Source organism: Sinocyclocheilus rhinocerous, unplaced genomic scaffold (assembly GCF_001515625.1).
Source record: "Sinocyclocheilus rhinocerous isolate Xijiao unplaced genomic scaffold, SAMN03320098_v1.1 scaffold887, whole genome shotgun sequence".
Taxonomy (NCBI): domain Eukaryota; kingdom Metazoa; phylum Chordata; class Actinopteri; order Cypriniformes; family Cyprinidae; genus Sinocyclocheilus; species Sinocyclocheilus rhinocerous.
In genome coordinates, this window is record NW_015634028.1 from 348,875 (window position 1) to 363,842 (window position 14,968).

Genomic DNA, 14,968 nt, shown 5'->3' on the forward strand with positions numbered 1-14,968 from the left:
TGAAATCTGGTGTGAGGCTAGTGCCCATATGAGTGACCTTGTTGGGATCCCATATGTGTATGTCCACGGTACAGTTACTAGGACCGTGTTTCCCCTGGCAGACCACGTTCTGCCGTCTCTAAATGATGCAGCCTGAGCCATCTCAGAGACTTCCCTGTGCAGTAGGGCCCTACGGGGTTACTCCACGTGAGTAAATGTCACTTAACCCTCTCTGGGAGGAGGTGACTCTGCAGCATGCCCCTTCCAAATGGATAGGGCATGCTTTCCCAGTGTTATCCAAGTCCTGCTGTTGTGTTGCAAGGAACAGCAGTGGTCGATCTTCTCTGTGTAGAGCCTGGTCCTATCGTCTGCCTTATAGGAAGGGTCAAGAGGCATACACAGGGCACTGGAGGGGGCAGCACCTGTGGCACGTTGGTAGGGATCCCAATTCGTTGGTCATCACTGATGTGATGCCGAGAGTGACCGACTGAAAGGGAACGTCTCGGTTACGTATGTAAACCTCGTTCCCTGAAGGAGGGAACGGAGACGTCACGTCCCGTCGCCACAGTTGCTGTTCCACCGCTGATCTGCCGGGTCACTGGCTCGGCTCCTCCTCGAAAACATGAATTAATGCGGTGCACCTGCTGCCTCTTATACTCGCGCTGCGGGGTGTGGCAGCCAGATGCGAAATCCACATGCCAATGTCCATTGGCTCGTTTAGTTACACTCGAAGTGGATTGGTCTCTCTGGCAAGATCCGAATTCGTCGGTCATCACCGACATGATCATACATTTTATCACATGTGTGATACATTTAACACATTTTATCAGTTCAAACACATTTTTGTCAAAGTTTTCCTTTAAAAGTGTGTTTGCTCTTGTTAAAATAAATGCCACTTGGTTTGACAATGTTCATCTATTTTTAAGTGTGTCTTAAGTGTCTAAATACTTTTTTGGGCCACTGTACATGGATAGAAAGTCAACAGAAAGTCAGAGTTTCTGCAAAATAACTGCTGTTGTGTCCTGAATGACTATTACGACACCACAGGACGTCAACGTCTCCAAACTCAGTGAGCTCTGTTATTTAGTTATTCATTTATTCATGCAATGTGACATCTGCACTGTCTGTCATGTGTATTAGGGCGAAACATGTCTGATCTGACAGTCTGCCACAGCAAACAAGGCTACAATCACAGAAAGAGGGGAAAAAAGAGTGCAGAAATCAAAAGACACAATGAGTGATTTGTTCATATTGGAGGGATGTAATGCTGTACTTGACTTCTTTGAGTTCTTGAAGACTGAAACATGTTTCTCTGAAGATCTTTTAGCTTTAGCAGTTATTTAGGTGTGAGTACAGAGAGAGATGCTGCCACTGCCAGTCAGATAGATTATGCCGAGGATATCACGTTCAAAAAGAACAATGATTTATCACTTGTCTTCTGAAAAGTGTCCTTTAATTCACTTTTATAAAACAGATGGTTGAGGTTCTAAAATCTTACTGGATGAGCCATGTCTGAAGCCAATTTAATTAAGCAATAAAGTATGTGAAGTTGTGCTTTACAGTTACTATTTTCATGACTGTAATGCTGGATTGACCAATCAGCATCCCAGAAAGGCACAACACAGGCCGATATACACACAGGTCTACCTGCGGGACCACATATAAACTTGTATATTATTCTATGGTTTTTAATTCTGCATTCAATCTCTCTCTATATATACAGTATTATATTATATATCTATAATATATACTAGTTTAGGAATGTTGGTAGCTTTTATCCTATTGCTGCTGGCTGTGCATGATTTAGCCATGCTTTATGTCTAAATAACCATGCTTTATGCCTACAACACCCCTCAGAAACCCAATAAGTTGATCAATTTTATTTTCTGTGATGGCGTATTTCCTGTTAAACAGGACATTAGTGCTGGACAAAAAAACGTCTTGTTATTCTTCTAAATAAGGTTATTATAATTAAATAATTGGGTTGGGACATCTATATGGGTAGCATAAACTTGTGAAAATGATGTGTGCTTAATTGTATTGAATGTGCACTTGCATTGTACTTCAAATCTAAAAAGTGTATTTTTAAAAACTGTTCTTGCAGATAATATATTAATGAAATAAAAGGTCATTTAAGTGTACTTAAGTAGAACACACTTTCATGACTGTTTCTTAACACACTTAAGTCACTTTAAAAAAGGGCACTTTGTAAAAATGTCAAATTAAAAGTTTTACTTTAAAGTACATTTTAAATAATTATGTTTTAATAATCTTTTGTCGTGCTTTAAAGAAGTATACTTATTTTGATTGTTGATTAACATACTAAAACACATGTAAAGTACTTGATTATTGTTTTAACTGTAGTGTTATTCAGTATCACATCTACAGTAAATACATTTTAAATGTTCAAGTGTATTATTTCCACGATAAGTATTCTTTTTAAAAGTATGTTAAAGTGTACTTCTTTTTCACATGACCTCAAAGCTAACAGATATGAACTAAAAGCGATGCTTTCATGTCATCTTTATGGTAAAATCACTGCAAAGAACAACCTGAAATGGCTTATTGTTATTGCTTTTAAAAGATAGTTCACCCAAAAATGAGAATTCTGTCATTTACACACCTTCATGTCATTCCTATGACTTTCTATATTTTTGGTAAACAAACAGTTTTGGCGACCATTGACTTTGTATGGGGGAAAATCAAGAACAAAAAAAAAAAAGGCATTTCTTGAAATATACTTGTCTATGCTCCACAGAAGAAAGTAAGTCATATAGTTTTGGAACAAAATTAAGGAGAATAAATGATGACAGTATTTTAACCTTTGGGTGAACTATCCCTTTAAATAAGCTGATAAATTGGTCACCCTGTAACACATTGATGGTTGGTTGTGTGTGTTTAACTGCAGTGGTCTGCTGTCTGCGAAGCTCTCACCAACTGTCAGCACGCGTCAAAGCGGTGGGCGGAGCACAGCTCATCTGGATGAGATAGCGGGAGGGCCAGTGGGCGTGACATTCTTAGGGTTTGGGGAGGAGCCAGATAAAACCTCCTCCTCAGGGACGGACTCTATTGCAGACAGTAATTGATAATATTCATCCTCTCCATCCAGAAGCTTGATCTGCCTGAGAAATGAGAGAGAAATATAAGAGGGTCACTGATACATTAAGCCAAACAGAGCATAAACTGTAAAAAAAAATATAGGTTTGGTAAGCTAAAAGCTTGCTTCATGTAATATCTAAATCAGGGCTGTCCAAACTCGGTCCTGGAGGGCCGGTGTCCTGCAGAGTTTAGCTCCAACCCTAATCAACACACCTGACTGGAAGTTTCTATGCCTAGTAAGAGCTTGATTAGCTGGTTCAGGTGTGGTTGAGGCAAATTGGAGCTAAACTCTGCAGGACACCGGCCCTACAGGACCAAGTTTGGACAGCCCTGATCTAAATTAACTGGTTCTATCCATTAAAAATATTGGTCCCACTTTATATTAAGTGGCCTTAACTACAATGTACTTGCATCAAAAAATAAGTACTATGTACTTAGTGTTCATATTGTATTGCAAAACACTTTTGCTGCTATTGAGGTGGGAAACGGGTAAGGTTAGGGACAGGTTTGGTGGTATGGGTAGGTTTAAGGGTGGGTTAAGGTGTAAGGGATGGGTCAACAGTGTAATTATAAATGTAATTACAGAAATTAATTACAGATGCAATTACATGCAGGTATTTTTAAAATAAGTACAATGTAAAAACATGTATGTACACAATAAGTGCATTGTACCAAATTATTAATTTAAATGTATGTACATAGTAGTTAAGGCCACTTAATATAAAGTGGGACCAAAATGTTAATTAATATAACTGAATTAACCTGACTGTATTAGGGTTTTTTAAGGGTGAGATCAAGTAGTTTCCTGAAGTAAGCATAACATGGACATTTTTGTTTTTAATTCAATGTCAATATTTCAAATTAAAACCTATTTGACATAACTTACAGCCTATAACATTAGGAAGAATGTTTATTGTAGGTGCTGTATCTCGTTTTTTCTTTCAAGTCCTTCCACTTTTTAAACACACATCAGAGATTGTACTTTTTTACTCAGACTATTTTTATGGGATTGATAATAATATTGTGTTAAAAAAAGTTTTAACAGGCTGTTTGAGGAAGTATTTTTAGGTATGGTATAACTGTGTGTTTTGTGTGTTGATGCTCGGAGTACACACACCAATGAGAATAACATGGAGGAAAGAACACCATAATCTTCCGTTTTTAAATGAGCAGTGCATACTTAGCCAGATGAAGAAAATTCAGTGATACATCTCATTATCTGTACTCACAGTATGAACTGCTTCCTTCTGAGAGATGATACAGAGCTCCATGTTATAAATTAAATAAGCAGAATAATTATTTGCCTGTATCAGTACAGATTTTTAATAGTAGTTCAACTTAATTGTATAGTTATTTTTTGTGTGTTTATTTTCACAAATATACTGTATATATGTATTTCTACCATGAGAACTCTCAGAAGATTTTAGCATGGTAATGGATATGATAATGTTAATGTATTTGGTCTTGGTGGAATAGATCTGATATGCTGCTGCTGCTGGTTGTTGCTGTATTTGTAGCTTATTGCTGTTGCAAGCAAGTACAGGAACTTGCTACTGCCAATACATAAGCCGATATGGTGCTGTGAGTATTTAAGACATACTGCTGCTGCACAAATAACATATAAAATAACCCGTAGCAGATCTATACAGGTGGAGCTGGGGAAGGTGGAGCGTTTCAGCGGAACTCTGAAAGCGCGCTGCAATGCTCAAGCGAACGGTAATCAGCATTTAAATGTAAAGCAGCAAGCTCATTGGCTGCGTATGCAACATGAACCAATCAGCTTGTGACAAGTCGTTTAATGCTAAGTATATCATCAGTTACGTTAAGGACCCATCAGCCTGCGCCATCTAGAGGTTAATTACAGAACTTGGTGTATATATATATATATATATATATATACATGGTGTGGCAAAATAATTAATTAAATTACTTAAATAGAAACATTTAAACTTAATCTTTCAACTAATATGAGCTCATAAAAACTGCATGAGTAATAAAGTAGCTAAATACTGTTAAAAATACATTTTAAATTCCTTGAAAAATAGCAGAACATGAACATTTCCCTGATTACGTTCTAAATGAAATTGGCTGCATGTCTCTTTCTCGTTTCCATTACAAGATACTTTAATGACCTTTCAACCATCTCAACTAGTTACTTCAGCCTCACATGAGGTGCTCGGATTCAAAACATCTTGACTTTCCTCTGTGGGTGGAAGATCATTTGGTATCATCACTCTGAAATTCTGAAACTCACTCCCTTGAGTCCCCACAGCGACTTCTCCATCCACTCTTCTTTTTTCCCAATACTATTCCCTTCCTCTGACTCTTAATGTGTGTGGTTTTTTTCTCTGATGCTTTTGAGTTTCTTATGTCAGTCAGTTGCACTTGTTTCTGAAGCGTGAGCAACCTGAGTGCTATAAATAACAGGCAATAAATTAATAAAACAGTGTTTTAATTTAAAGTGTTAAAACAGCGAAACAAATAACCTAAGAGGTTAAAACGGCAAACTAAATGTAAAAAAAAAAAAAGTTGCCTTATTTTTTAACAGGGGTTAAAAATAATAAATATATAAAAGAAAAAGCAAGAAACGGTTAATCCTTTCATAAAGAGCGCTGATATACAGCCTGCTCGAGGTATTAGAGGAACCAGGCTTAACTTCACAGATTGTGAGGTCACATATCTCACAATTAATACATGCATTCTTATATCACGCTTCTCTCCTCCCAAAAATAGAAAAAAAGGCACTTCTTAAATAGTTCGTATTTTCAGCTGCACATTTGCATGAGAAGCAAACAGAGCCGAGGTCTTCTCTGCTCCCCTCCTGAGCTGGTGGGGTGTTTAGATATGAAGAAGGAAAGCTGTTATTTACCCCAGTTTTCTGGGTTTCCTCTTGCTCCCCTGATAATCCAGACTTCTCTGCAGAGAGGACACAGAACCAGCACACGCAAACACACGCACACACGCACAGAGTTAGAAAAGCTTCAGAAAAGACAAGCACGAAGCAACGAACATGCGCGAGAGAATCATTAATTTTTAATTCAAAGTGATTTTGTGTTGAATGTGTGCAGATGCTGATAATATCAGAAGTCACAGCATAATTTTTCTTGATCAAAGCTCACGCGGCTGAGGCTGATGAGGCAGGCATCTTGCTCGGCTTTGATAAACCACATCAATTATTCACCGTGAAGGGAGACATCCTCACATGAAAGCAACAGATAAAGCGCCAAAGCACATGGTGGAGACAACAGAACGGCACAGCGGCGTGGGGGTGGGGGCTCGGGGGTCTGGCACAGGTAGCTTTAATTGTATTATCATCTGGAAACAAAGTTAGACAAAGGCTTCCATGAAAGGCTTTGAACTCACGTTGAGATGGTTGTAATAAAGACTGTCTTCCGGGCTGTTCAGGAGCTTGGGCTGCTGTCCTCTTCGCCGAGGGGAACGGTGATGTAGCTTCACCGTTGGACCTGCGGGACACACACACACACACACACACACACACACATGCGCGGGACGGATCAGTGACACGTCTCCCATTGTGTTGCCCTGCAGGAATTGTATAAGCAGAGCGGCACAAATAAAGCTGACAGCTGCAACATAAATACATCATGCTAAACAATAGTGCACTGCAAGATTTTTACATTTTGTGAAGAAAATGTGAGTGGTGTTTGCCCTTGCAAAAGTTGCTATGTGGTGGCATGAAGTGTTCTAAGTGGTAATTAGGTGTTTTCTTTCTGGTCCAAGTCAATAGATACAGCTTCTTCAGTATAAGTCTATGGGAGTTTTCATCCATTTTATTGTCCACCAGGCAAAAATCGGTTGCCCTTTATTTTACAGTATGTGTACTTACCTAAGAAAGTACTGGTAATATAAGGTAACTACATGGGGTAGGGTTAGGTTCAGGGTTAGTACCTAGTTATTGTAATTACTATAATAAGTACATAGTATGTACACACAGAATATGACTGCACATATTTAGTATGGTACACCCCTCCATAACATGCCACATGATTTGAGGTGTGATTCATGTCCTGTTCATATTAAAGACACGAAAACATAAAATTGTGGCAACACTTTAAGGCAAGTTACACATTACATGTAATTACTTAGTAGTAACAGTTCTTACAAGTAATTACAAGCAACTAATCCTAATCCAAACCCTACCGATTGTCATATAGTAAGTACATGTACCTAATTAATATTACACAATATTCATTTAATTACACTGTAACAACAAAAACAACACTTAAAATAAATGTTAACAATGTTTTTTTTTCAAAACACTACCTATACATATATAACATTCAGTATTTTTTTTAATGTCTTTGAAAGATGTCTCTTATGCTCACCAAGTCTGCATTCATTTGATAAAAAATATAGTAAAAACAGAAATATTATGACATGATCTTAATTTAAAATAACTGTTTTCTATTGAGATATGTTCAAATGTAATTTCTTCCTGAAGCAAATCTGAATTTTCAGCATCATTACTCCAGTCTTCAGTGTCACATGATCCTTCAGAAATCATTCTAATATGCTGATTTGCTGCTCAAGAAACATTTCTGATTATTATCAATGTTGAAAACAGTTGTGCTACTTTTTTTGTATAAAAATGTGAAACACTTTTCCAATCATGCCTGCTATCACATATAAAAGTAGTTTAACTATGCAGTGTGTACTTTTCACAATCATGCATGAGTGCCAACCATCTGATCCACCAAAATTCTGTCGGTTCAAAAATGTAATTTCTTCCTGAAGCAAATCTGAGTTTTCAGCATCATTACTCCAGTCTTCAGTGTCACATGATCCTTCAGAAATCATTCTAATATGCTGATTTGCTGCTCAAGAAACATTTCTGATTATTATCAATGTTGAAAACAGTTGTGCTACTTTTTTTGTATAAAAATGTGAAACACTTTTCCAATCATGCCTGCTATCACATATAAAAGTAGTTTAACTATGCAGTGTGTACTTTTCACAATCATGCATGAGTGCCAACCATCTGATCCACCAAAATTCTGTCGGTTCACAATTATCGTAGATCAAACAGCATGTCAGGAAGAGGAGAAAGAGAGACAGTCTTGCTTCCTCATGTTCACTTGTAACCTTTCAGATCTACAAACACCACAAAATGAGCAGAAATCCAGGACACCTTTCTACGCCGGCATGTATATTTAATATCTCGGCCTGTTTCATCTCGCCTTCATTTTAGACAAGGCCGAACTTCTCTGCTCATCGTCTTTTCAGATCCTCCGTAAACCTTCTCTAAAACAGAGTTCAGTGATGTAGTCATTCTGCAGAACGCTCCGGAACAGAATGGCGTGATGGCTTTGAACAGACCGCAGAACATCTCTATCCTTCTCACACATCAAAGCGTTGAGGTTCAGTCTTTCTCTGGCTTGGTGTAATTCTACTTTGCATAGATTTGACTTTCTGCTGCTTCAAAAGCGTTTAAAGAACGGGTGATGTGCTCTTCCGCTGTACATTGATGCACTTGTAATGACTGCAGAGTTCTGGTCCTCCAAATGGGTCAAGAGCACTCAGTGTCACACGCTGCAACCTCTTTCAACTTTACATTCAAATTTGCTTTGCGCAAAAGTTGACTTTTCCCATCTCCTATGCTTAAGGACCTCCAAGCTTCCTGCATAAAAGAACTGCTCTGCAAGTCATTTCACGACTGTAAATCAAAACTGGTTTGGACAGAAACTCTATATTTGCCCAATGAGCAAAGATCAAACAGAGAGCATAACTGTTTAGGACAAAAATAAGAGATAAAAAATAGGAAAAGCATATTTATGAACAAATTTGTTCTGACAGCAAACCAGTAATTTCATCCAGATACTAAGCATACAGAAGAATATTCCCTCCCTTCAATACAATTCTGAGAAAATAAATTAATAGAAATATCTATATTTATACTGGAATCATTTATTAATAATTGAAATATAGGCTAATTAGTTAAAAGTATACAAGTCAACATGAAATCAAAACTGACCTTATTTGCTTTATTAATACACATGCCAGGTCTTTTTAAATGATGCATCTGCAAATTAGCATGAACTGATAATACATACATTATATATATATATATATATATATACTGTATGCCTTCAATGCACTTTAGAATAAAGCATCTGCCAAATGCACAAAAGTTATTGAAGGTTAACTGAACAAAAAACTGTAACCATTCATCAAAATGTAATAAATTGCTCCTCCTCTAAAATGATTTTTTTGTTGTCAAACCCTCTTATTTTTAAACCTCTTCCCATCAATCGTCCACTTTTCACCATCCAATCAATTCCCAAAGGATATAATTAAGTTCTGCTTTACACTTTTTTCTTGTTGAATATCCTCTCATATCACACTTAATTTAGTAGCTTAATTACACCTGAAATGTGAGAAAGTGCCACTGAACTTGAAGTCAAGTGGGTGCAGTTAAGAGAGAGAGAGAAAAAGAGAGAGAGAGAGAGAGAGAGAGAGAGAGAGAGAGAGAGAGAGGGCAATACCTTTAAGTTACTCCCCTAACACAGAGTTTAAGTAGTCTGACCTTGAGCCATTAGTGATATGTAAGTCTCACTTCCACACACACACACACACACACACACACACACACACACAGACACACACACAGACACACACACACACACACATATGTGGGTTAGTGGTTGATCCTCCCCTTTTGTCTGGGAAATCAGCAGCATTTGATCCCGAGCTCTCCCTCAGGGCTGCCGCTCTTGCTCTGACAGACCAGCAGCACACAGGCAGCCAAAAGCCATCTAAACACTCATCATCCTGCCTAGGGCCTGAGTACCACACTGCTGGAGCAGAGAATCCCACCCTAGACAAAACCAGCAGCTTAGCCTTCGACAGAGGGGACCACACTCCATAAAATCGCAATAAAATGTAAGCTTTTTTTCTTTGAAAGCTTTTTTTACTTCGAAAACACAGAAATGTTTATCGAACTGGCCAGGTAAATAAATATGTAGTATGAATTTATTAGAACTTTTTTATTAATCAAGCTTAATAAAGTTACATTATTAATTCAGTATTTATTGCCCGTGTTTACGTAAATAAATTACATGCATTTTGCTGTAAGAGAGAGACTCAGAATGTAAGGAAGAGAGAGTTTCAATCTCTCACACAGTTTGCATTCAGAAGTGCATTTGACTGCACCTAGTTTAGTGCACGCCAGTTTAGCAACCTCAGGATATCGATGCAGTATTGGGAGACAAAGAATTATATAATTATACAATGATATATTGATATATGACTGTATCAACAAAGTCCTATGAGGCAATATATTAGCTGGTCATTCATTGTCCATCACAGAGGTGTTACGTCAGGAGTTGTATTGTTTATTATTTGTGGTTGTTCTTTTTGCTACTGTGGTGTTTCTCTTTTCTCTCTCTTTCTCTCTTTGTTTTTGTGTGACTACTGATAGTTTTATCAGGTTCACCTGTTGCGGATTTGCTGCCCAGCAACCTCAGCTTCACATCAAGAAGAAGACCAGCATAAAAGTCAGCTCCTGAAGTTTATGTTTTCACTTTTTTTTTTATTTGAGGATCACTGCCCTAGACTAAAAGGGCTAGTATGTAACAAAGGACACGAAAAGTTAAAGAGCCAGAAAATCACAGCACAAGCAAGCAAACTTAAGGCTTTAATGGGAGAAAGGTTTCATAATGAAAACTCCAACAAAATAGCTTTTACACACAAGATCACAATATATATGAATGATATTAATTAAAAATGTTTATTTTTTAACTCTGTTCTTTGTGATTTCTAAAGAGAAGAACATTGAAACATAATCTTTGCAGGAGCAGCAGCACAGAATTCACAAATGAAACCAGCTAACCACCGGTGCACCTCAAGTTTCGGTACTGAGACCTCTTTTCTTCTCAATAAACATAACATTATTGTGACTAGTCAGGCACAAAAGCTCGCTGGAATGATTTTTCTATACTACAAATAAATCACTCCATACTCACCTGAGTAATAATACTCCTGTAGCACAAACAGTAGAGCATGGCAGTAGCAACACCGAAGTTATGGGTTTGATTCCCAGGAAATGCATGAACAGATAACGCATACCTTGAATGTAATGTAAGTCTCTTTGGATAAAAGTATCTGCCAAATCCAATAATGTAAATGTATGAGGGCCATACATATAATTAGAAAATACTAATAATAGATTTTTTTTTTTCCTTTTCCAAAGTATTGAATATTTAATGTCACTGGGTGACAAGAAACAATGACAGGGTCACACAGAAATCCATTAACGGCATAACAAACCATTGTATGTTTTTCATTGTGTGTGTTTGTGTTGGGAGGGGCAGTAATAATCTCCGAAGCAATCTATGAAGGTTTGCACAAAATATAATCCTTTATTCAGGATTTATCGATTTTTCTTATAGACTGTTGGCTGGAAGAAAAGAAGAAAAAAGCAATAAAATAAACCACTAAGGGGATGAGTTTTATGTTGTACCATTTGCCTTGCGTGTCGTAAATGTTTGCATTTGATAGATAAAAAGGCTGAGAATTCTTCTCAGAGAGAGGTTTTAATTTGACGAGACTCATGCCGGCTCTTAAAAAGCACCTCTAAATCCCTTGAATATCAGAACACGCTTTAGAAACTACATAAAAGAGATGCTAAAAGGGTTTTTAGCCGTATAAACGCGGGAGGCGTATTGATTCCCATCGCTCACGTGCATGATCACCTGACACGTCTCGGGCTGGGCCGAGCCGTTGGGGTTTGTTTGTACAGATGGAGGAGAGGGGGGATTGTAAGGCAAAATCATCAGCAGTGCTCTTTGATGTCTAAATGAAGCATGTGCAGACCAGACCATACACACACACACACACACACTGCTGAACAGAGATGCTGAGAAACAACACACACTCAGATAAAAGCACAACACTAACCCACAGACCTACATAAACACACAGAAATGCAAAGAGAAACCCCATATACACACTAACCTGTCCTGTAAGAGTGCATGCAAACTGCATTCTTGAACCCTCGCAAACTAAGCTACTGAACAAAACTAAAGTGGGACGATTTCCAGGCCAATCTGGAACTGTTCTGACATCAGACTCAGTAAAGTCTGATGATTGGAATTGAAACAGGCTTGTTAAAATCTAATCCCAATGTGCTTGGCATTACACACACAGCAGGGAATTTACAAAGAACACCGATACACACAAACACGTTAGGTTTCTGTGAATTGTGGGGACATAGACTTCTATAGTTTTTATACTGACCAAACAATATTTTCTATCCCCTAACCCAGTGGTTCTCAATTCCTGTCCTGTGGACTCCAGTCCTGTCAGAGCTGGCTCTGCACATTTTATATGTCTCACTTAACTGACACACTCAGTTTAGGTCATGGATCTCTCTCATAAAGAGCTGATGATCTGAATCAGGTGTGTTAAATAAGGTAGACATGCAAAATGTGCAGAGCACTGGAATTGAGAACCAGTGCCCTAACCCAACCTTAGAACCTAAAACATAATCCTACCCCTTACAGAATAAAATAATATTATTGCTATGCTATATGCTGATTTGCTCCTCAAGAAACATATCTTATTATAATTGATGTTGAAAACAGTTGGCCTACTTACTTTTCTGAAAACCCTAGTACTTTTTTTAGGATCCTTTGATGAATTGACAAAAGAATATTGTTCATTTGAAACAGAATCTAATTTGTGCCATTCTCCACATGTAACACCCATCTATCCATGGTGCCTGTGGTCATGGGAAATCTGACATGATAAGACAAGTCTTCAACTCAAAACAGTCGCACCTTAGGAGGATGAAGGGAAATCCACCCAACTCATCACCAAGACTTAAACCATAATACCACTGATGCTAATATGCTAATAGATGGGACAGTATAAGTATCTTTAAAGACTCAGTCTGTTACTGTCCCGCATGAAAGTACATCCTGTTAAACTCTGTTAAAGGTACTCTGTTTCTCACTGACATTAAGAGGATTTCAAAAGTTAGCACCAAGTTAACTAGACTTTCCCACGATACAGTGCTCACTCAGCCAAATCTCAACTACTGAAAAAGAAAAGAAATGAAGAGCAATGTTTAGCCAGAGCTTGAAATCTTCTAATCAAAGTAACGCTACTCTATAAAAGAAGTAGCTGTCTGTATGGCAAGTTCTAAACAAAAAGTAGCTAACTACTAAGGGTGCAATATGTTTTACATTATATAAATATCAGATTATATGATTTAACAACATCTTTCTATTACTGAATCATTAACTTTGAAATACTATAAAAATACTATAAACAATGCTCAACAGCAATGTTTAACAAAATATTTATGGCACTACAAAAAGGAAGTCAATGGAAAGGAAATGTCATGCATGGTGTTCCAGGAATATAGCTGAGTGATGATTCAAATAAAAAGGTTGATCAGTTTTGAAACCAGTATATTAAAAATAACTGTCTGAACAAACTTGCTGAAATGAATCAGACTCTCCAGAGGTTCTAAAGAATCATTATAGTCTCTGCTTGTTTGTGCAAAATAATGTGACAAAAACAGCAATGTAACATTTTGTAATGTTGCATTGCTACTGTAAAAATGCTTGTTTATACAAGAAAAGCTGCAGTCTTATGAAAAAGGCTGAGTTCCCTTTCGAGGGAACGCAAACATGTTCCCTCATCAGAGGCTTTGCTCTGATACCTGAGGTTTTACACAACCCATGTGTTGTGTGTGTGGGTGAGAAGCAAGCGTGTTCAGCTCTTGAGGGAGTTGAATAGGCTCATTGCACTCATTGCGCTTATTTCTTTGTGGATAGTTGTGAATTGAACATGTTCGACTCAAGAGGAGTGATTGTGCTCATTGTGATGCATTCGCAGGACTACTGAAAGGGGAGGTGATTAGTGTTGGGTCCGAGTCCACCTTGTCGAGTCCGAGTCGAGTCCTAGTTTTTAATCAATTGAGTTTGAGTGGAAGACGTTTATTAATGGATTTTTATCTTAATTTTATGTTGTTACTTATTTCTTTATATTTTATATTGCACATGATGTGGATTTGTCTCTGAAAATTTCTGCATCCAAAATGTCAGAGTCCGAGTCCAAGTTCATTCACAATTGCAGTCCGAGTCCAAGGACCCCAACTCTAGAGGTGAGAGCTTCACCATTTACCTGAGACTGTAGACAGTGTTTGCATGAGTGCGTTCACCACTTGTGCTAGTTTAACAAGCTCAAAGCAAAGTAATTCACAGCAGCGGTTTCTGTTCTCACTTGATTTCCGAGGAAATCTAGGATTTGAACTAAATGTGTTTAGCTTCCGCGGGAGCTGAATACATGCTGTGCGTTGCGGTCGCGTTGATAATTCTCTGCCTATCGCCCGTGGTTTGAGTCCTGCTGTTGCCAAGGCAATTAGTCGGACCATTCGTGGAGTTCATAGGCTGAGCATGGAAGGGACCTGATATTATAACTGCACCCCGGGAACCCATGCTGTGTGCCTTTACTTTAATTTCAGGGTTGACCCTGTATTGAGCTGGTGCTCCTTACCCGCGAGTGGTGTAATTGAGTATCCTGCTTGGAGTATACTCCCCTTGTGCTCCTGAGGGCCACCTGTGAGTATGTCACTGGCGCAGAACCTGGTTCCCTAACCCTGGTATTATACAGTGGTGCAGTAACATTATGTTGTCCCTTCAGCTCCATCCCACCCCGCCCCAGGCAAAGTTTTCTTGCATTTCTTGTGTGTATGCTAACTAGCCTACCTTTTGCAGCACATCTGGGACCTCCGTTCTATGCCACTGATTTTCAATACTGGGTAGTAGGGCTCCCCATGGGCCTCTCCTGTCGAAAGTGAGGAGATGAGGGCCCTATCTGGGACCTCTCTCTCTTTACTCTGGTGACGTCTTGGGGTTTGTGG

The 14,968-nt window shown here is 38.3% G+C and overlaps 1 protein-coding gene across 1 annotated transcript in view; it reads right to left on the reverse strand.

Moving 5' to 3' along the window:
• Positions 1–2,920: 2,920 nt before the first annotated feature.
• myo3b (myosin IIIB) overlaps positions 2,921–14,968 on the reverse strand; it is a 157,112-nt gene continuing 145,064 nt past the window's right edge. Inside the window, exons 36-38 of the mRNA XM_016559089.1 lie at positions 6,442–6,542; positions 5,948–5,994; positions 2,921–3,101 (exon numbers count right to left, since the gene is read on the reverse strand). Of these exons, the coding sequence (XP_016414575.1) occupies positions 2,954–3,101; positions 5,948–5,994; positions 6,442–6,542 (296 nt within the window). The 3' untranslated portion in view covers positions 2,921–2,953. The remainder of the gene's footprint in view (positions 3,102–5,947; positions 5,995–6,441; positions 6,543–14,968) is intronic.